Raw genomic sequence first — 22,314 nt, forward strand, 5'->3', positions numbered from 1 at the left:
TTGCAATTGGATTGGCTCCCACCCCACCGTATGCTCAAGTTGAGCTAAAAAAATGGAAAATGAAGAGGTGGAGAGTAATTAGAGGAAAATATTTAGTCCAAATTATATGCAAAGTAGTCCTTAGAGAGGAGGTAAAATGGGATAAATGTTTCTTAGACTAGGCCCCCACCCGGACAGAGGAAGTATAGGCCTAGAGCAATACAAAAGGTATACGTACTTGAACTAGAGCAACAGGCCTAGCTTAAGACGAACCAGATAGATACAATAATGATATCATTTTCAGCGCAGCAATAGCAGACCAACATGTCCAGTTACTTTCAAATTGACATGAACTACTCCATAATAGTAGACACTTAATTTTGTAACAAAGAATGAACCAGAGATAGAAGTTATAATAGCAACAACAATAGAGCAGGGAATGCAAACCAACATGCTCAATTTCTTACATTGGCCATGAACTAAATAATAGCAGCATTTTACTGTCATAGCTAGTAATAAACCATATAGGAACTATAATATGAACTTTTTTGTACAAGAAATGCTAATCAACGTGTTCAAGGACTTAAAATTCATGACAAGCAACACATAGAGGGTAGTGAATGAACTAATAGTAGGTGGTTAATTTAGTAGCTCATGACGAACTAGATACAAATAATAACGGTATCACTTGTACAAGGAATATACAGAGTAACATGTTGCTTCAAAATTGGCATGAACTACGTAATATGAGTCTCTTACTTTTTTAACAAACAATGAGACAAATAGAAGTTGCGATGGAAAAAAGCTATAGAGCAGGGAATGCGAACCAATATGTGCAATTACTTAAAATTGGCCATAAACTCAATAATAGAAGGATGTTAGTGTAATAGCTAGGAATGAACCAGATAGGAATTATAATGGCATCACTCCTGAACTTGTTGATAAGGGAATGCAAATCAATATGTTTCGAGATAAAAAAAAATCGTAATGAGCAACACATTGTGGATAGTTAATGTTGGAGCTTAGGATGGACCAGATACAAAATATAGTGGGATCACCTGTGAACTTGTAGAAGAGGGAATGCAAACCAATATGTTCATAATTCCATGTGTGAGTGCCATGCAAAGTAAGAGAAACAAGTTAATGTTGCATCTTTTGAAGAACCCGATGTCACACAAAATTATTATGTAAAATGCATACATGAACTTTGTCCTTCATCATATTAAATTATCACATATTTCTAACATATATTATGATAATACCATGTTTTACATTGATTTATGGGGATTTATCAATAATCTCTTTTATTTGGTTTATAACTCTGGTAATAGAAAACACTGTTTTGTGTATTTTTCACTTTCAGAGACCTATACGGAGTCAAATTGACCTGAGATTTTTGGAGTGTCATTTTTTCATCGGAAGAAGCACCCTGAGCACTGGAACCTCACCTGGAAGGGACTGAGGCCCAAAAGAGCCCACGCGGCGTGCATAACAAGGTAGCGTGAGCAACCTGACCTCTTTCGGTCGTCGATCGTCCAAAGCGCGTGATCTTTTCGCCCACCGACATATTTTGACCTAAAAATCGCTATATATATGGCCCGAAGAGTTTTCGGGAGGAGAGCGCCACGAAAACAGAGACTGCAGCAGAGAAGATCGGAGGGGGAACACCGTCGGGATCACTGCCGGAGGAATCTCCACCTTCTCCAAAGTCTTCACCATCATCTCCATGATCAAGGGAAAGCAGGCCACCTTTTGACTATGGGTTTGTGGCAGTAGCTTGATCTATTTCTCTCATGTTCCTCATAGTTCTTAGTGCCATATGAGCTGCCTCACATGACTATGGCCATATTTGTAATACTTATGTGGTGGATCCTTATTCTATGATATTGTGCTATGAGATCTGATTGTATTATGTGTAAGATGTATTAGTAGATGCATATTATGTACCCCGTTCTAAAGTATTTGTTCCGATGCAACATCTATGTAAGAGCGTATGTGGGGTGATGTGTGTATTAGATGGAGTAGTATGGTTTTAGTGATTGAATAGTGATACAAATTCATGATCTATTATGGTTTTGCCTTTTCTTTTGCTACTTCACTAGGGATAAAGTAAATGCATGTACTATGTTTGTCACGTGACAAAAGTGATGATCTCGTTTGGTCAAGGTAGCATATTTGATATTTAAACATCATGTCAAAATACTTAAGGTTATACTCTATTAATTCTTAATTCAAGATTGCATGGAGTTTTCTCTTTTTGTGAAATATAAGAGAGTTGTGTTGCATCATCTCTATGTTAGGACGTGATGCCCATATGAATGCGTATCTTACTCATGTTATTGTTCTACATCCTCATATCTCATTTGTGAATTGTTATTTGTCCACTACAACTTAAAAGAGAGAATAGTCAAGTGAACCCATGAACCCTGGTCCACTTTTTATCATAAGAAACGCCTTTATCTTGCATTTATCTTGTTTTTACTTGCAGCACTATTTTAATTTGAAAATACAAAATATTTACTTTTCTTATTTGCACCAAAAACACCAATAACAATCAACCCCTTTACAGCTTTTTACTTAGTTCCTTTATTTCTTCTAGTTTTACTTGCTTTATTTTTACTTGTGTTTATTTACTTACGTGAAACCTTATGCTTGACAACCACACAGTAGAGTTGGGGACATAAGGCTTTTATTTTACTTGCAGGATTGCTAGAAGAAGAGAGAAGAGAATATTCTTTGTCCAGTTCCTCGAGAGTTCGATATAAACCCTTGAGTCACCCTTGTGGGGAAGATACTCTGCTGATATAACACTCTGCACTTGGAATCTCAACGTAGCCCTATAGTGGCCCGTATGGCCCAGGTTGTATTGTACGTGTGTGACATCATGTGTACGGAGCAGGAGAACCTAACCATGGCTGCATTCTCAACCTGACCGTCCCAACACCTTGATAGAATCGAGCGGAGACCCTAACCCTAGCCTTGTCGGGAATATAGGGTACGCTCCATCGATGGACTGACGGATCTGGAGCAACTTCAATATCACCGGCGATGGCAAGATGACCGGCGCGCGTTGCATCCTTAATTAGCAGGATCCATGTAGGTGTAGCGATTCCTTCGTCCGGCGGCTCCGTCGTCGGATCCCAGCGGATGCGTACGCCGGCAACAGGTTTCAAAACCACTCATGCACGACGTGGGGTGGTAGTTTTGCAACTGGAATAGTTACCCGGTCACGTGACTTTTTTTTTCTAACACATCGTATCGGCACCGTATGTATACAGACGGGTATACATGGGTTGGATATAGGATTTCGCGGACCTAAGGTAGGAAAAAAGACCGAATATAACTTCTCAACTTCGGTTAGAGAGGACAGGAGGCAATGGAGCTGTGAAGAATGCATTTTCTTTTGTTCCCCAATTTGCTCTCGTGTAGGAAAATGTAATGCTGACTTGGGGCTACCCAAAACTTGTTTTTATGCATTGTTGGACTATTTAGGAAGTTCGTAGCTGTAAGAGAGCAAGGAGACATGCATAGCTTCATTATTCTGGTATAATGGAAGCGGGAAAGACCACCCTGATTTTTCTTTAAAAATGATGAAGCAATAAAATTTGGGATTTGCTAGTTCTTAGCTAACTCCATGCTCAGCATACTAGTGATGAGTTGTAACATGAGTTGCAACTAAAATTTAATTACATCATCTGACTAAAAACGAAGTTAGTTCTTCGTCGAGCAAGAAATAGTCACACCCATAAATCTTGCTTTTAATAGTGCATTTGCAGTCCATAGGAACACTTATTTTCTGCAAAATAATCCGCCGTTTTTTGGGCAACTTTTATGGTTTTGTTGTCGAAATGCTTGGTGGAATCTCGGGGAGTTTGTTGAAAGTGATAGTAAGAATCTTGTTGAAAGTGACACCCTGAAATTTGCTAAGAATGGAACTTCCGAAAGCTATAATTTTATTGGTAGCTCGTGCGTCCCTGAACCTGAAGGCCTATCCTGTAGCGTATATTTGCGATCCATAGGAACACGTATTTTCTGCAAAAGAATCCGCCGTTTTGCGTGCGCTCCCGCCACACACCACACCACACACCCATGCCGCTCCTCCACCTCTCGCTTCCGCGGCACCGCCTCCTCCTCGGGCGGCGGCGCAGCCTGATCGCCCCGCCGATGCATCCTCCCTCCCGCCTCTCCGTACGAGCAGCGGCTGCGGCGGTACACGAGGCGTGCGCGCTACCCTTCCCGCCGAGCCACGCCCCGCACCACCGCGAGCTCGCCGCGGCCGTCGCCTCCGTCGAGCGCGCCTGCCGCCTCTGCGTGGACGTGAGTTCACCAACTCCTCCTCCCCTCTCCTCTGGATTTGACTAACCCTGAACAAATCGATTGCCTTGACAGGTGAAGGCAACGCTGCTTTCAAACGACAGAGACAAGAGGAGGGTCGTCGAGAAGAATGACCAAACCCACGTGACTACCGCGGATTTCGGAGTTCAAGCACTCATTAGCTTCGGTAAAACTCACACACTTCGCTTCCTCAGTTCAGCTAATCAGTATGATATGCACTTCCCACATCTGTCTGATCGATGCCACCTTAATTACAATGGAAGAGCTGCAGCAACTGTTTCCATCGATACCTCTGGTGGCCGAAGAGGACTCGACGTTTCTGCGGTCGCCCGATGCCGATGCTGGAATCGTTGATTCGATCTCAAGCTTTGTCGCGAGAAATGTGAGTAACAATGGCTCACCTTTGACTCATGATGATGTGTTGAGAGCCATTGACAGAGGTGGCAGGGAAGCTGTCTCTTTTGATTCAAAGCCTGCTACTTATTGGGTAAGCTATATATATGGAAGTTTGGTTTACCATACATCTTGGTTGCAGACTTGATGATGTGTGGTTTTTGTAGATACTTGACCCAATTGATGGTACCAAGGGCTTCTTGAAAGGAAACGATACGCTGTATGTGGTATGTCTCTTTGTATCCATTGTATGCATATCTCTGCAAGCACAAAAAAAGTTATTCCCATTCGGACAAAAAAAAGTTATTCCCATAGAAAATGCATTTCTGAATGCCATTTCTGTTTCCCCTTACTCTGATTTCTTAGAGTTACATCTTGGTCATTCTGGTTTTTTTTTTTTTTTGGCTTGGTTCTTAGGTGGGTTTGGCTCTAGTGGTGGATGGAAAGCTAGCAGTAGGAGTGATGGGATGTCCAAATTGGAGCGATGCTACTACCATAGGCAACAAGGAACACGAAAGCGCCGCGGCCTGCCATGGCGATGGCATGCTTATGGTGTCCCATGTAGGTTGTGGCACCTGGTCTAGGCCCCTGTCTGCTGGGATTGGCCAGTTCACAACACCACTAGATGCTTGGAAGAGATGCTCTGTTGATCCATGTTCAGTTGTGCACATGGCATGCTTCTGCATCGTCGATAGCCACACATGGGATATGATGCCCTTGTCTGCCCACTTCGATTCAACGATGGATGAATCTGAACCAAGAGATGAGAACAAGATTCTCCTCCAAAATTCCTGCGGTGGCAGGTTTGTTGCATTCTTTCTCTAAACAGTTCAAACATGGTCTTAGTGAATCATGCGCCATCGTAACTCCTATTATTGCTGTTTTCTTTAGCTTGTCCAAGTATCTCATGGTAGCTTGTGGGAGAATGTCAGTTTTCATCCTCCTAGCACGGGCGGCAAAACTGCTCAAGGTCACCTCTTGCTTGAATTACCTTTTGTGCTGCAATGACAGGTTTTTGCAGTTGTACTGATCCTTCTATTCCGTCTGTTGACACAGACTTGGGATCACGCTGTTGGGGTAATTTGTGTTGAGGAAGCCGGAGGTCAGGTACGCCTGTTTGCTAAGCCAAGGGATACAGGAGATGTCCAATTAATTGCTCTATTGATATTTAAAATTATGGTAAACACGCTGAGCCTGTAACTTGATTAAACTGACAGACCTGTGACTGGAGCGGGAAGCCATTGGATTTTGCAGCTGACAGAACCGGGCGTAGAATCATCTACCCCACGGGCGGTATCTTGTCGACAAACGCTGCTCTTCACGACAAGCTTGTGGAAATGGTCTCCGAAAACTACAAATAGCAATGTCGCATAGCTTCTGACCCAAACAGTTTGTACTCTTTCTTTCCTTCTGTACAAAATTTTGCCCAGATGATCTGGCCGAGCAAACTTGGTCTAATCACTTTCAGTGTCATCACAAAACATATATACACATGAAGAAAAAAGATGTTCTCTCTGAATAATCTGTGCCTGAACTGCTTCAGCAGCTTCATTCAGAAGCTATACTGGCCGAACATCACAGTTTTTATCTTGGTGTCCAACTTCTTGCAGAATTCTAAAACCATCTTCCTTCACAGTGTCTGAATTTGTCGGATAATCCTGAAGGCTACATGCATGGTCGTAAAACGTCCAGAAAAATGTGAAGCAACAGGGAAAATTCGTAGACCGAATGTGACAGCAGTGCAAAGATGTGTGACCACGATTCGAACCACCTATAAAGACAGCCAGAAGGTTGTGGATCACCTGGCTGTGTCACACGATATCGACCTCTCTGTGGGTTTTTCGTGCAGAATTGACACCTTGCTATCTATCATTACCCAGCATAACAGATCAATTCAATACCAAAGAGTATGTTCTGAAAGCATATCTCATGAAAGATTTGATAATATCGATTTGGTATTGTAGATTTTGACATATTTTCCTACAGCTTGGTCAAATTTAAATGGGTTCGACTTAAGACAAAAGTAAGTGGAAGGAGTATTTTTTGTTTTGTTTTGGAAAACTGAGACAAAGTTTCGTTAAGTTTATCACCACCGTAATTTATTCTTATTTGGTAGAAACTTCAAATCTGTAACACAAAGCAGAGTAGGACACAGCAACTTCCTATAGAAAACCTCTAACACGAGTACTTCAGAGACACCCCACACTTGCACAAATTTCACAGGTTCGTAAATGATGGCACGCTTCAGGTCAGGAAACGCTCACGGAGCTGGACCGGCCTCGCTTTTCCTGAAGGGAGATCACGGTCTCGAACGCACCTACGAGTGCCTTCACCTTGCTCTTCCTTGCCTCGACGAGCCTATTTGCCGTCTCCTTGATAACCTTGTTTAAGGATCGCTGCTCGCTCTTCTTCTCATTGGTGTCCTGATGCCTCAGGACAATGACTTCAGCTCGTGAAGCGCCTGAATCTCTAGATGCAACAGAAGCTACAGCGCCCCTCTTCCTGGTGACCCTTCCTCTGGTGTGATCTTTGCTTATGTTTCTATCATCAGTAGCCTTTGCAGGCCTGAACCGGACTCGTCTGGGACTATTGCTGTCAGAGCTGCTAGCAAGTTTAGTTAGCACCTTGGCTCGGCGAAACGTTAGCTTGCGAGGTAACTGCCTCAGGGTGCTTGAGGCTGAGGATGTGGATGATGGCATTGGCCTTCCTGCACCTTCAGTTTTCGCAACAACAGCCTTTTCTGAAATATTTTGAAAAATAATTCTTTGGTGAAAGACAGTATAATCATGCAAGTTGAATTATGGACTGTTTATTAGCATTAGTAATTGTGACGTCAATCCTATAGTACTATGAGGAATTTCGTAACCTGTGCTGCAATCATCATTTTCAAGATTTTTAAGGTACAGATAAAATGTACCTTTGTGAGATTTCCTCTCTTTGTTGTTAACATCTGGTTTTCGTATTTTTGGCGAAGTTGTCTTCACTATTTTCTCCTTGTGAACAGAAGAACTTTCTATCCCATAAACCTTCTTACTCTTCATTGGGGAAGCAGAAGTTGCTTTCTTGGCTGCTCTAATCCTTGGGCTTAAAAGAGACTTGGCTGACATGTTTATAGAACGAGACAGCTTCAGTGGACTCAATATTGTAACCTTCTCCTCTCCCTTTTTTTGGCCAAGTAGAGAATCTTTCCTTGCAACATTCTCCTCTGCCATCTTTCTACCTGTCTGTTTTCCTGAAGTAGGTGATGGGGCTGGAGCAATTTTGGTTGCTAAAGCCTTCAGCTTTGAGAACCTAGTAGATTTGGAATCTGTCGCACTAGCTGGTGATGGTGTTTTGATTTCCTTCAATTTCAGAGAAGTTGATGCCACAATCAACTGCGGTTTCTTATCCCCATTGAACTTGCTAGTAGCACTAACATCTGCCCTTTTCGCTATTGTCCTTGGTCTGTCAGAGCTTTCAACTGATGTGCCTGCAACCTTCTGCTGTGACTTTACTCCGGTTTTGTGGCTGAACACCGTGTTTCTAGTTGCAGTCAATGTTGCTTTCGTCTTTGGTTTTACAGATCCCCGAGAGAAACTCTCTGATTTAGTCTCATGCTCTATTTTTTTGTGCTTCTCTGGTGCCATCACAGTCTGATCACTCCTCTTCTCCGAACTTACACATTCAATTGCCGAATGACCGGAGACATGATCCACAAGTGACTGTTCCATAGCTTTGCGTACATCCTTGGAGGGTAACGTGGAGTCCATAACATGATCGTCAGACTCGTCATTGTCCTGAATGGCCAATGGCATTTCCAGATCAATGCTTACAGCACCCTCTGACAATTCTTCATCTCCGCAGTTTGACTGATCATCGAATGACATGATCAGGCACTTGTCTTCAGATACTTCATCCGGCAACTCTATACACGGAGAGCTTTCAGAATGACCAGGTACTACTTTCAGTGGTGGCTTTTGCTTGGTAAAACCAGGCTTAACAGAGCCACTGCCCTTGTTTACATGTGAAACATTCTTCGGCCCCGGGTCCTTCTTTCCTGATTTGCCTCCTGGTGGTACGAGTTCAGCCTGGTCTTGTTTTCCCTGCCTCGCATTCGCGCGGTCCTGACGCCAGGGACGAGAGGCCCCGTCTTTCTTAGTTTCAGAGGAATGATGGGTACCAAATTTGCAGGTGTCATGGCAAGAGCCAGTGGATGCTCTGCGGTAATGTGGATCTGGCTTCTCCTTCCTCCTAAGATAGGGTGGAATACTGTTGCCATGTATAATTCCAGTAATGTTTACCGGGAAAATATCTCTCTTGGACTCAGCTTGTGCAGGGGTTGAAGTGTTAACCTCTTTGACCACCTCTTCGGCCATTTAGAAGCACAGATGCTGCAATTGAAGGCAGGCACATATATTACTAATCTATATCAGGAGTAGATATTAGTAATTAATCTATATCAGCGAGATGCGTATGCTAGTTGCGACCTTAGCGTAGTTGACTTGACACCATATGTATTATCTCAATGTTTAATCAACACTAATTAGTACTACTATAGTACAGATTAAAGATCAAACAGATGCCTCCCCGTGATCAACGAAATGAGACCCGATTAAACAGATCGACATCTGGACATTACCATCATGGTGAAAAAGAAAAAAAAAACCTCACAAGCAATGAAATGGAAGAAAAACAGTAACGCCACCGCCAGGCCTGTTCAAGAAGAAACTAGATTGGATCGTCGAGGAGAGTCGAGTCGATGGCACTACCAGCGGGAATCGAGAGTGTCCACCACGAGAACACGCAACGAATAATGGACAGACAAGGGAAATGAAATCTCCAGATTAAAACCTGACCTGCTGAGTGCTGACCTGCTCCGGGTTCTTGATTGGAGGAACTCCAGAGATGCTCGACCGATAGGAGACTAATGCGAGGAGGAGAAGAGAGTCTGCCTTTTCAGTGCCTCGTATCACGCCGCTGCGTCGCCCCCGAACGGACGAACAGGGCAGCTGCTTCTGGTTGGTATGGCTGTGCCGAATCGGTCGAAGTGAGGAATGATCCGCCAGAGCTCAGAGGAAGAGGTAGCCGCTGACGACTGACGAGGTAGGCGTGTGCGCGCGTGGGGTTGGAGGTGGGAAACACTAGGACACTAGGTGCACAGGGTCCATGGACCGGTGCGGTACAGTAGCACTCCCTCCGTTCGGAATAAATCGACGTGAGTGGTGCACATGGAATAGCTTAGGTTACGTCGATTAAACATGAACAAAGGGAGTAGTTCATAGTGCTGATTAAGAAATAAAAATAAATTGAGAAACTCCGCCCCATTAATAATGCAGTACAAACAGTTCTAATATAATAAAAATTATAAATATATCTTTGGACCACCTAAAGATGACTGCACACACTAGCACGACTCGAAACGCACCTCCATCATCGGAGCCTAGAAAACAAATCATAGTAGAGTTTGTTATAGTAAATAAACGAGATGTCGTTGTACTAATGCCTGAAGAACCTACGCACCAGAGCTGGCAAGCGTAGATCAGAAGAGGCTGACGTGAAAACACATCAACGAGCATAAAAATCGACCAGATCACAAGAGATCCTCCAGGTACATGACTTTACGCGCCCTCCGTCGACGCTAGACGCACCACCGGAGCGAGCATAGGGAGGGGATGACCTTATTCTGATCACAGGATGTAGCATCCGCCTCACCATCCCGAAAAAGACACAGAGAATAACCTAAACAAAAAAGGAGAACCCTCCCACTGGCGAGGGTTCGTGGCCCGTCACACCTCCATGCCCCAAGCCCACTGAAGGTGGAGCGGACTATCCGCGTCACCAACGAGGGGTAAGGAAACCCTAGATGGGTTTAGCTTGGTTGCCTACCGATCGCCTCTGTCCCTGGAACACCCGTACCGATTCGGTATGGCTTTTTGTGAAGTAAACCGGGTGTTCAATGTTCTTCTGCGTATGTGTGCGATTGGAAGTGCATGACATATTTTGATCGTTTAAACTTGATATTTGATCAACGGTTAATCCAATGATATACGTATTACGGATTTGTTAGATCTCGTCTAGCTAAGAATTAAGTTAGTGCTCAGTCAAGTCTTGTCGTGTGTTCGGAAACACGCACACGGGGGGTTCCCACCCCCGTATTTGTTCGGTAATGGGCATGAGGTGTTGCTACCCTGGATCGAGCGAAAAAAGAGAGACACGAGGGCTTTCACCTAGATTCGGGATGCATAATGTGAACCCCTACGTCTTGCTTGTATGGTTATAGAGGTGTTCTTCCTTACGCAAGGAGCTAAGACTCCCTCTTCCTTCCCCTCCTTCCCACACCGGAATACAACTCTTTCTCTTGTCCAACTCTTCAACCCCTAGCCATGGTGCCAAGGACCTCCTTTTATATCACAAGGGGTTACCACATGGGCTACTTGCATACATGACATCTACTCCAATAGGTGGCGACCGGTAGGAGAGGTGGCAAGTTGGCAGCATAGCTATCCAGCATGCGTGCCTCACCACTGGCTCCAACACGGCATCCTTGAGCCTTCTTGTTACCCTGCTTCCACGCTTAGGGTGGCATGGCACACTATCCCTAATGACCAAATGCGCATGTGACCTTCCCATGGATTTTCCACCACGTGTCCGCCATGCATTCCAGGGGGCACGTATTCAGGCCCCGAGAACGCACGAGCGGAGGGATGGATGCGCAACGCCGGAGGAATATTCCTTCCCGCGTAGCGCCTCTTCACGTGATTCCGCCCTTTAACGGGGGAACACAGAGCTGCGGGTGCTCCACCAAGGGTTCCTGGGCCGCCCGCCAGGAACAAATCAGGGCTTCCGTGGAAGTCCCTTGAGGCGAGCGCCTAAGACATCTTTGAAAATCTCTGCAACATGGACGTTCTCCTGCCCATCCTTGGCAGAACTGATGTTGGGGTGCCCTCATCTTGAAGATGTAGATCTTGTAGATCTTGACGCTTCTCTTGTGTGCTTGGTGATGATGGAGTTTGGCGTGCCCATGGGGTGTATTTATACTAGGCGCACCGCTTCAAACGTCGTCGTTTTCTCCCGACAGAGCATCTTGTGCATCATGCCTTATCATCTTGAACAACAACTCCACCCACGCGTTAGACGGTGTAGAACTGTCGTTCCCACTATGTAGACATGTACTACACCGCTCAATTGCACCATAATGTGTGCATATGAGTTGCAACTAAGTTTTTCAGTTGCAAAATGGGGTTCCAACTGATTTTTTTTTCAATTCCAAGTGAGGATGCAACTAAGAAAAATGCTACAAGCTGTTAGATTTGATTTGTGGTTGGTACTAAGATAGTTCTGAGTCGACTGAAAACTAGTCACACCCTATACATTACGTTACATAACCCTAGGTCGCAACCTCTTTCTTGCTGGGCTCTACGCGGAACTTGCTGCTCGTCATGTCTCGTCCCTTGCGTGAGGCTCGGTCTCCGTGGCCTCCGTGCTAGCTGAGCATGCCCCGATGCACGCATCATTCCCTATACAATTCCTCCCCAGTGTCGTTGGCTCTGGTTATGCCTCGATGCACGCAGCCATGCCCCTATACAATTCCTCCGTGGTTCCGTTGGCTCGCTCCATGACTCATTTGCCATGGGCATGTAAGCCGCTGGTGGCACGCTTGATATGGAGCTCCATATCTAGGTTGTGCCAGGTCTCCGGCCTCCTCCCGCCCCTACTGGGGTTCTGCTAATGGAGATACTCCTCGTCCCACCCATTCTCATCCATCTATGGTGCTAGTGGTGATGTGGGGACCTGTTTTGTGTTGATGTGAGTGTGGCTAGGTGCTTGCTTCCGGAGAAATATGTGTTTTGTCCTCATGCGTGAGCCTCCGCGACAGCGCTCCTGCACCTCCCTGGAGGTGTGGGGCTTGGAGTTTCACCTACCACCTCATACATGTCCGCTTACCCCTGGAAGGATCATGCTCTAGGTGAAAGCCTGTCAAAGACGCTCACCTCCATGGAGGCGTTGCATTGGACCTCTTTCTCTCCCGGTGAGGGCGGGGTGTATTTCCCTTCTCCTTGGCACTCATGTCGGCATATCTTCCCTCCTTTCCGTGCGGTGCCCATGTCACCCTCATCCAAAGTTGGCCTCCCTTCTCTGTGATGTTCACATCTTTGGTGCTCTTTGCTTTGTCAAACTCTAAATTTCTTGATCCATCCTTCGAATGCATGTTTAGTGAGTTCTTGGTTCTTCACCATGGTTGTCTTCATTTTCGCGCGGTGTCCTCCCTCCTTCAAGGCTTGCTCCCCTCGAAGGGCAAGCAAAGGGCGTCCTCTCAGGCAACATCCTACGGGTCAAATCCTCTCGCTCTCTTGCTTTGGTAATCCATTCTTCGGGGCTTCCTTCCCCTGAAGAACGAGTGGACACCATTGACAAGAGCGACAACCACATAGTCCTACTTGATGCATTTGGGAGACATCGAGCAATGTGGAGTTCTTCGTGCTCGGTGGTGTTGCCTGAGTATCTCTCTCTAATCCAAATATGGTTTAACAAGTTCTTGGCCTCTCTCTTTGGTTGTATTCATTCTCTCGCAACAGGCCTCCCTTCTCTCCAGAGGGCGAGCGAAAGGTGTTTGCTAGGGCAGTGGCCAAAGTCCTCGGATCTCCTTGTTCTCTCTTTCAGTGGTCTGATACGTCCATTTTGCATCACTATTTTATATCATAATTTACTGTTATTCATTGATATATTTCATATTTGGGGATGATACTTATGTTATTTTATCTATTTTGCATGTTTCATGATTATTGGAGGATCGTGCACCGGAGTCAGGATTCTGCTGGAAAAAGCGCCGTCAGAATGCAATATTTCGGAAGATCAACAATTGACGGAAATTATATGAAAAAATCATATTTTTCCAGAAGACGAAGGGAGTCAGAAGGGGGAGCCGAGGAGGGCCGCCATGGGCCCACCTCATAGGCCGGTGCGGGCCAAGGCCTGGCCGCGCCGCCTTGTGAGGAGGGGGGCCACAGCCCCCTCTGGCCTCCTCTCCTTCGCGTACATCTTCGTCCCGAAAACCTAAGCTCTAGAAGATAGTCGCGAAGAGTCACAGCCGCCTCTGCGGGGCGGAAAACACCAGAGGGAAAAGAGCTCTCCGGCAGGCTGAATCCTCCGGGGAAATTCCCTCCCGGAGGGGAAAATCGACGCCATCGTCGTCGTCATCGAGCTGGACATCATCTCCATCATCATCACCATCATCTCCATCATCTTCACCGCCATCTCCACAGCTGCACCTCGTCACTGCTGTAACAATTTGGGTTGGATCTTGATCGTTTGATAGGGGAAACTCTCCCGGTATTGATTTCTACTTGTTATTGATGCTATTGAGTGAAACCGTTGAACCAAGGTTTATGTTCATATTGTTATTCATCATCATATCACCTCTGATCATGTTCCATATGATGTCTCGTGAGTAGTTCGTTTAGTTCTTGAGGACATGGGTGAAGTCTAAATGTTAGTAGTGAATTATGTTGGTTAGTATTCAATGTTATGATATTTAAGTTGTGGTGTTATTCTTCTAGTGGTGTCATGTGAACATAGACTACATGATACTTCACCATTTATGGGCCTAGGGGAATGCATCTTGTATTCGTTTGCTAATTGCGGGGTTGCCGGAGTGACAGAAACCTAAACCCCCGTTGGTATATCGATGCAGGAGGGATAGCAGGATCTCAGAGTTTAAGGCTGTGGTTAGATTTATCTTAATTACTTTCTTGTATTTGCGGATGCTTGCAAGGGGTATAATCACAAGTATGTATTAGTCCTAGGAAGGGCAGTGCATTAGCATAGGTTCACCCACACAACACTTATCAAAACAATGAAGATTAATCAGCTATATGAAGCGAAAGCACTAGACTAAATTCCCGTGTGTCCTCAAGAACATTTGGTCATTATAAGTAAACAAACCGGCTTGTCCTTTGTGCTAAAAAGGATTGGGCCACTCGCTTCAATTATTACTCTCGCATTTTACTTACTTGTACTTTATTCATCTGCTATACTAAAACCCCCTGAATACTTGTCTGTGAGCATTTACAGTGAATCCTTCATCGAAACTGCTTGTCAATGATGACCCACAAGTATAGGGGGTGTATCGTAGTATCTTCGATAAGTAAGAATGTCGATCCCAACGAGGAGCAGAAGGTGTTGGCAAACAGTTTCGATGAAGGTTTCACTGTAAATGCTCACAGACAAGTATTCAGGGGGTTTTGATGTAACAGATGAAATAAGTACGAGTAAGTAAAATGCGAGAGAAATAATTGCAGCGAGTGGCCCAATCCTTTGTAGCACAAAGGACAAGCCGGTTTGTTTACTTATAATGACCAAACGTTCTCGAGGACTCATGGGATTTTAGTCTAGTGCTTTCGCTACATACGGCTAAATAATCTTCATTGTTATGATAAGTGTTGTGTGGGTGAACCTATGCTAATGTACCGCCCTTCCTAGGACTAAATACATACTTGTGATTATACCCCTTGCAAGCATCCGCAACTACAAGAAAGTAATTAAGAATAAATCTAACCACAGCCTTAAACTCTGAGATCCTGCGATCCCTCCTGCATCGATATACCAACGGGGGTTTAGGTTTCTGTCACTCCGGCAACCCCGCAATTAGCAAACGAATACAAGATGCATTCCCCTAGTCCCATAAATGGTGAAGTGTCATGTAGTCGACGTTCACATGACACCACTAGAAGAATAACACCACAACTTAAATATCACACCATTGAATATTACTCAACCATAGTTCACTACTAACATTTAGACTTCACCCATGTCCTCAAGAACTAAACGAACTACTCACGAGACATCATATGGAACATGATCAGAGGTGATATGATGATGAATAACAATCTGAACATAAACTTGGTTCAATGGTTTCACTCAATAGCATCAACAACAAGTATAGATCGATACCGGGAGAGTTTCCCCTATCAAACAATCAAGATCAAACCCAAATTGCTACGGCGGTGACGGTGTCCAGCGGTGATGACGGCGGTGATGATGGTGGAGATGATGATGATGGTGATGGTGATGATGTCCAGCTTGACGTCGGTGACGATGGCGTCGATTTCCCCTCCCGGAGGGAATTTCCGGCGGATTCCTCGCCCGCCGGAGAGCTCTTTTCTCTCTGGTGTTCCCCGCCCGCAGAGGCGGCTGTAACTCTTCGTGAGGTACCCCTTCCGGCTTAGGTTTTCGGACGAAGGATTTCGCGAAGAAAAGGAGGCGAAAGGGGTCGTGGCCCCCTGCACCACATGGCGGCGCGGCCAGGGCCTGGGCCGCGCCGCCCTATGGTGTGGGCCCACCCTGGCTCCTCCTGGCTCCTCCTTCTGGCTTCCTCCGTCATCTTGAAAAATAGGATTTTTGGTATAATTTCCTTCCACAGGTGATCTTCCGAAATATTGCCTTCTGACGGTGCTTTTTCCAGCAGAATCCTGGCTCCGGTGCTTGATCCTCCAATAATGATGAAACATGCAAAATAGATGAAATAACATAAGTATTGTGTCCCAATATGAAATATATCAATGAATAACAGCAAATTATGATATAAAATAGTGATGCAAATTGGACGTATCAACTCCCCCCAAGCTTAGACTTCGCTTGTCCCCAAGCGAAACTGAACTCGATAGACATGACCACATGTTTATGGAGTGAAGAGTCGATAAATAAAATACGGACAAGAAACATCATATTCATTCACACAGGACATTATAGTAAACAACCTCTTATAACTCATATTGAAACAAGTATAAGGTAATCACAAGTAAAGGTGCATGAGAAATCATAATTGGTGATGGCAAACTCCGTTCCTGGTAAGAGAACAATTAATAGATTATATTTATTTATTGAGCAGCTCTCTCATGTTAAAGTTTATAATGCACAACTTGCATACTCAATCATAATGGTCTCTTCATAATCATTGATAACTTGCAAAGCTATATTCATTCAGATAAAACTTGTACTAAACAAGGAAGAATAAAAGACATGATGTAGCAAATCACAATATAATGGTTTGATCACAACTACTCAAATGCTTGCTTGAGATGGAGAGAAATAGGTTTACTGACTCAACATAAAGTAAAAGACAGGCCCTTCGCAGAGGGAAGCAGGGATTAAATCATGTGCTAGAGCTCTTTCAGTTTTGAAATCATATAGAGATAATAAAAGTAACATTTTGAGAGGTGTTTATTGTTGTCAACGACTGGTAGCGGGTACTCTAACCCCCTTGGCAGACAACCTCCTAAGAGCGGCTCCCATAATATTTTCATTTTGTGTGGCACTCCTTCCAACCTTTCTTTCACAAACCATGGCTAACCGAATCCTCGGGTGCCTGCCAACAATCTCATACCATGAAGGAGTGCCTTTTTATTTTAGCTTTATGATGATGATGACACTCCCCCCAACCTTTGCTTACACAAGCCATGGCTAACCGAATCCTTCGGGTGCCGTCCATCAATCGCATACCATGGAGGAGTGTCTATTTAGTTTAATTAATTTGGGACTGGGAATCCCATTGCCAGCTCTTTTTGCAAAATTATTGGATAAGCGGATGAAGCCACTAGTCCATTGGTGGAAATTGCCCAACAAGATTGAAAGATAAAACACCACATACTTCCTCATGAGCTATGAAACATTGACACAAATAAGAGATACTAAGTTTTGAATTGTTTAAAGGTAGCACATGAAGTATTTACTTGGAATGGCAGAAAATACCATGTAATAGGTAGGTATGGTGGACACAAATAACATAGGTTTGGTTGAAGGTTTGGATGCACGAGAAGTATTCCCTCTCAGTACAGGTCTTTGGTTAGCAAGGTTAATTAGCAAGCATAAGAGTCGAGGGAAACAAACAAATATACATATGACAGAAACAATCATGCATCTTCCTTGTAAGCACAAACAATTTTAACTTCAGAATAATGAACTATGAGCTAACAAGAAAGACAACGAAACATCTACATGTATTTCTCTTCTCTATTTAAACCTCAAAGTGTTGTTGCTATTGACCAATGCTAAGTTTGCCAAAACCAAATAGATTTATTCAATGCTCCCAAAGTGATACCAATACTAACAACAAGATGAATCATAGAAATTGCAAACTAAAATAAGATGTGCAATATGTAAATGATAAGACTTCTCATTAATATTCCATATCGATAACTCACACCAAGGGATACATAGACAACTAAAGGAGAGATACTTCCAAACGCAACCCATCTTATACGATAACTTCCCTATTCATGATATGACACTACTTGACAATAAAAGTAAAAGGTAGTGATAATGTGATACTGCGGCACTCCCCCAAGCTTGGAACAAACCAAGGGGATGCCAATACCGATGATGAATTACTCCTTCGGCGATGGTGGTGATGAATTTCTGACAAGCTTCTCAATAAGCTCCTGAAGCTCGTCAATCCTGTATATGAGATTGCGAATCATCTCTGAATTGTGCTCGACGCGGTTAGAGAGTCTGTCTAATGGCGAGTCACAGCTCTTGGAGTTATTTCCCCAATCTTCAGCCTCAGGCTCCTTTTCTCCTGCAGTGTTAGAGCGATCTATATCCCACTGGCTAGGCAATGCTGCCTTGGGAGTCCCTTCAATTTGATTATTGAAAATTAGATTGTGGAAGGGGTGATGAGTGCCTGATGGAGATGTTTTCGGAGCTAGATAATGACGTGGAACCGCTCCTCCAGTGCGAATTCTTGCGCTCTTGTTTGCACTAAAAGTGTTGTCCACCACCTTGATGCTTGCAATGGTAGCACGCGGGTGTGCGCGCGAATCTTCCTCCACCTCTTCTTCATCCTCTTCTTTGACGTCCTTGTCTTCCTCTTTCCACCCAAGATCTCGATCTTCTTCATCTGGAAACTCCTTGCCCTTGTTCTTGGAGACCATGGTGCCTCTAGACTAAAAACAGATCCTGGCAGAAACAGCTCGAAACAAAACACGTCGAAAACACGATATACGGACCTCCAGGGGTCCGGGGGATTATATAGCAAAAAATTTCTCGACAAAAGGAAAGTACCAGATCGAACCAGAGTCGAAAAGGGGCGACGGGGTGGCCAAACCCTAGGTCGGCGCGGGCCCTGGCTAGGCCGCGCCGGCCTATGGTGCCACGCCCTCGTGCGTCCTTTCCACTCCGTTTCGAACTCGTAATTTCTCATATTTTCCAAAAACAGCGAAAATATTGTTTGGAAAGTAAATTGCATACTTTTCATTACCAGTACTGTTACCTATTCAAAGTCGAGTTCTGGCGGACTGTCAATTTGTCCTTTGATGAAAGCTTCCGGTGTTTCCACTTGAATAATATCAACATCAACATTATAAGAATCACCCGAGATATAATGCTTGAGTCTTTGTCCATTCACCACTTGCGTAGCATTGCCTTGGAGAGAGCTAATCTTGATTGCTCCTGAGCGATACACCTCCTCGACAACATATGGTCCTTCCCATTTCGAGAGTAATTTCCCTGCAAAGAATCTGAGACGAGACCGATACAATAGGACTTTATCCCCAATATTAAACTCTCTTTTGATGATCCTTCTATCATGCCATTTTTTAACTTTCTCTTTAAAGAGTTTAGCATTTTCATAAGCTTCACTTCTCCATTCATCTAGAGAACTCAATTGTAGCAACCTCTTATCACCGGCAAGTTTAGGATCTTTATTTAATTCTCTAACAGCCCTATAAGCTTTGTGTTCTAGCTCTAAAGGTAAATGACAAGCTTTTCCGTAAACCATTTTATAAGGTGACATTCCCATGGGGTTTTTATAAGCAGTTCTATAAGCCCATAGTGCATCCTTCAATTTACTAGCCCAATTCTTTCTGGTTTTATTAACGGTCTTTTGCAAAATAGATTTAATCTCTCTATTTGATAATTCTACTTGACCACTAGTTTGAGGGTGATAAGCGGAAGCAATTCTATGATTAATACCATACCTAGCAAGAGTTTTTCTGAAACCTCCATGAATAAAATGAGAGCCTCCATCAGTCATAATATATCTAGGTACTCCAAATCTAGGAAAAATAATATCTAAAAGCATTTTTAAAGAGGTCTCACCATCAGCACTTTTTGTAGGTATGGCTTCTACCCATTTAGTAACATAATCAACAGCAACAAGTATATGAGTGTTACCTTCTGAAGACGGAAAAGGTCCCATGAAGTCAAATCCCCAACAATCAAACGGTTCAATAACAAGAGTATAATTCATAGGCATTTCATTGCGTCTGGAGATATTACCAACCCTTTGGCATTCATCACAAGATAGAATAAACTTTCTCGCATCCTTGAAGAGAGTTGGCCAATAAAAACCTGATTGTAGAACTTTTTGCGCGGTTCTTTCTCCGGCGTGATGTCCTCCATAAGCACTGCCATGACATTTACTCAATATCTCTTGTTGTTCATATTCGGGAACACATCTTCGCATAATACCATCCACTCCTTCTTTATATAAGTGTGGGTCATCCCAGAAATAATGCCTCAAATCATAAAAGAATTTCCTCCTTTGCTGAGCTGAAAAGGTTGGAGGCAAGTACTTGGAAACAATAAAGTTAGCATAATCAGCATACCAAGGACTGTCTCGCGAGCTCACCTTTATCACGGCCAATTGTTCATTTGGAAAACTATCATTAACAGGAACAGGATCATAAACAATATTTTCCAATCTAGACAAATTATCAGCAACAGGATTATCAGCACCTTTCCTATCTACAATATGTAAATCAAATTCTTGCAAAAGAAGTACCCATCTAATAAGCCTCGGCTTAGCATCTTTCTTTGTCATTAGGTATCTAATTGCAGCATGATCAGTATGAATAGTAACTTTTGAATCAACAATATAAGGTCTGAATTTATCACAAGCAAAGACTACAGCCAATAGTTCTTTTTCAGTTGTAGCATAATTTCTTTGAGCAGCATCAAGAGTTTTACTAGCATAATGAATAACATTCAGTTTTTTATCTACTCGCTGTCCAAGAACAGCGCCTACAAAGAAAATCACTAGCATCACACATAATTTCAAATGGTAAATTCCAATCAGAGGTTCAACTATAGGAGCAGCTTGTTAAGGCTTTCTTAAGAGTTTCAAAAGCTTCCTTACAATCATCATCAAAAACAAATGGTACATCTTTTGAAGAAGATTAGTAAGAGGCTTTGAAATCTTGGAGAAATCTTTAATAAACCTCCTATAAAACCCAAAGATGACCAAGAACACTACGAATACCTATAACATCCCTCGGATAGGGCATCTTCTCAATTGCTTCAACTTTAGCTCTATCAACTTCAATACCTCTCTCAGAAATTTTATGTCCCAATACAATTCCTTCATTAACCATAAAGTGGCATTTCTCCCAATTAAGAACAAGGTTAGTTTCTTCACATCTCTGCAAAACTTTATCAAGGTTTCGCAAGCAACTATCAAAAGAATTCCCATAAACGGAAAAATCATCCATGAATACCTCTACAATACTTTCACAAAAACCATGAAAAATAGCAGACATGCATCTTTGAAAAGTAGCAGGAGCATTACATAAACCAAAAGGCATACGTCTATAAGCATAAGTTCCATAGGGACAAGTAAAGGTGGTTTTCTCTTGATCTTTAGCTTTAACAGCAATTTGTGAAAATCCAGAATAACCATCAAGAAAGCAAAAATGAGTATTTTTAGACAATCTTTCTAGCATTTGATCAATAAATGGTAAAGGGTAATGATCTTTCTTAGTAACTTTATTAACTTTTCGAAAATCAATGCACATTCTATACCCTACAACCACTCTTTGAGGAATGAGCTCATCATTATCATTAGGCACAACAGTCATACCTCCTTTCTTGGGAACGCAATGTACAGGACTAACCCATCTACTATAAGCAATAGGATATATAATACCAGCTTCAAGAAGTCGTAATACCTCATTCCTTACCACTTCCTTCATCTTCGGAATTAGACGACGCTGAGGTTCAACAACAGGCTTTGCATCATCTTCCAGATTAATAGCATGTTGGCAAATAGATGGAGAAATCCCCTTCAAATCATCAAGAGTGTAGCCAATAGCTCCTCGGTGTTTCTTCAATATTTGCAATAATCTTTCTTCTTCAAACTCTGTAAGCTTAGAACTAATAATAATAGGATATATTTTCTTATCATCAATATGAGCATATTTAAGATCATCAGGTAAAGGCTTTAAATCAAAAACAGGATCTTCCTTTGGTGGCGGTGTTGTACCCAAATCTTCCACCGGTAAATCATGCTTGAGAATAGGTTGGCGAAGAAAAATTTCCTCAAGTTCATCTCTTTCTTTCCTAAAAATTTCGCTCTCACTATCCTCCAAATGTTGCTGCAAAGGATTGTTAGGAACAAGAACAATAGATGCACACTGCTCCATTTTAAAATCATTACTAGGCAAATCAGCTTTATAAGGAGTTTTAGTAAATTTAGAGAAGTTAAACTCATAAGATTCACCAGCAAATTTAGTCAAAATTTTCTCTTTCTTGCAATCTATAATAGCTCCACAAGTATTTAGAAAAGGTCTACCAAAAATGATAGGACAATAATCACTAGCAGCAGAACCAAGTACCAAAAAGTCAGCAGGATATTTA

At 43.2% G+C, this 22,314-nt stretch overlaps 2 protein-coding genes across 2 annotated transcripts; one reads left to right on the top strand and one right to left on the bottom strand.

Moving 5' to 3' along the window:
• The first annotated feature begins 4,036 nt into the window (after window positions 1-4,036).
• Window positions 4,037-6,229, top strand: LOC127299104 (putative 3'(2'),5'-bisphosphate nucleotidase, mitochondrial). Its single transcript, XM_051329002.2, has 8 exons — window positions 4,037-4,296; window positions 4,369-4,480; window positions 4,578-4,801; window positions 4,875-4,934; window positions 5,125-5,510; window positions 5,599-5,677; window positions 5,764-5,814; window positions 5,925-6,229. The coding sequence occupies exons 1-8, from the start codon at window positions 4,069-4,071 to the stop codon at window positions 6,066-6,068; spliced, it is 1,284 nt and encodes a 427-aa protein (XP_051184962.1). The 5' UTR covers window positions 4,037-4,068; the 3' UTR covers window positions 6,069-6,229.
• A 537-nt stretch (window positions 6,230-6,766) lies between these two features.
• Window positions 6,767-9,097, bottom strand: LOC127299105 (uncharacterized). The gene is made up of 2 exons (XM_051329003.2): window positions 7,625-9,097; window positions 6,767-7,447 (listed from the first exon to the last, which is right to left on the bottom strand). The coding sequence occupies exons 1-2, from the start codon at window positions 9,060-9,062 to the stop codon at window positions 6,957-6,959; spliced, it is 1,929 nt and encodes a 642-aa protein (XP_051184963.1). The 5' UTR covers window positions 9,063-9,097; the 3' UTR covers window positions 6,767-6,956.
• Window positions 9,098-22,314: the final 13,217 nt, after the last annotated feature.

The sequence above is a fragment of the Lolium perenne genome, chromosome 5 (assembly GCF_019359855.2).
Source record: "Lolium perenne isolate Kyuss_39 chromosome 5, Kyuss_2.0, whole genome shotgun sequence".
NCBI classification, from domain to species: domain Eukaryota; kingdom Viridiplantae; phylum Streptophyta; class Magnoliopsida; order Poales; family Poaceae; genus Lolium; species Lolium perenne.

Coding starts and splice junctions, on each gene's coding strand:
- LOC127299104 (XM_051329002.2), top strand. CDS start 4,069: ATGCCGCTCCTCCACCTCTCGCTTCCGCGGCACCGCCTCCTCCTCGGG. Junction 5,511..5,598: donor CAAAATTCCTGCGGTGGCAG/GTTTGTTGCATT, acceptor TGTTTTCTTTAG/CTTGTCCAAGTATCTCATGG. Junction 5,678..5,763: donor GGGCGGCAAAACTGCTCAAG/GTCACCTCTTGC, acceptor CTGTTGACACAG/ACTTGGGATCACGCTGTTGG.
- LOC127299105 (XM_051329003.2), bottom strand. CDS start 9,062: ATGGCCGAAGAGGTGGTCAAAGAGGTTAACACTTCAACCCCTGCACAA. Junction 7,448..7,624: donor AGAGAGGAAATCTCACAAAG/GTACATTTTATC, acceptor AAAATATTTCAG/AAAAGGCTGTTGTTGCGAAA.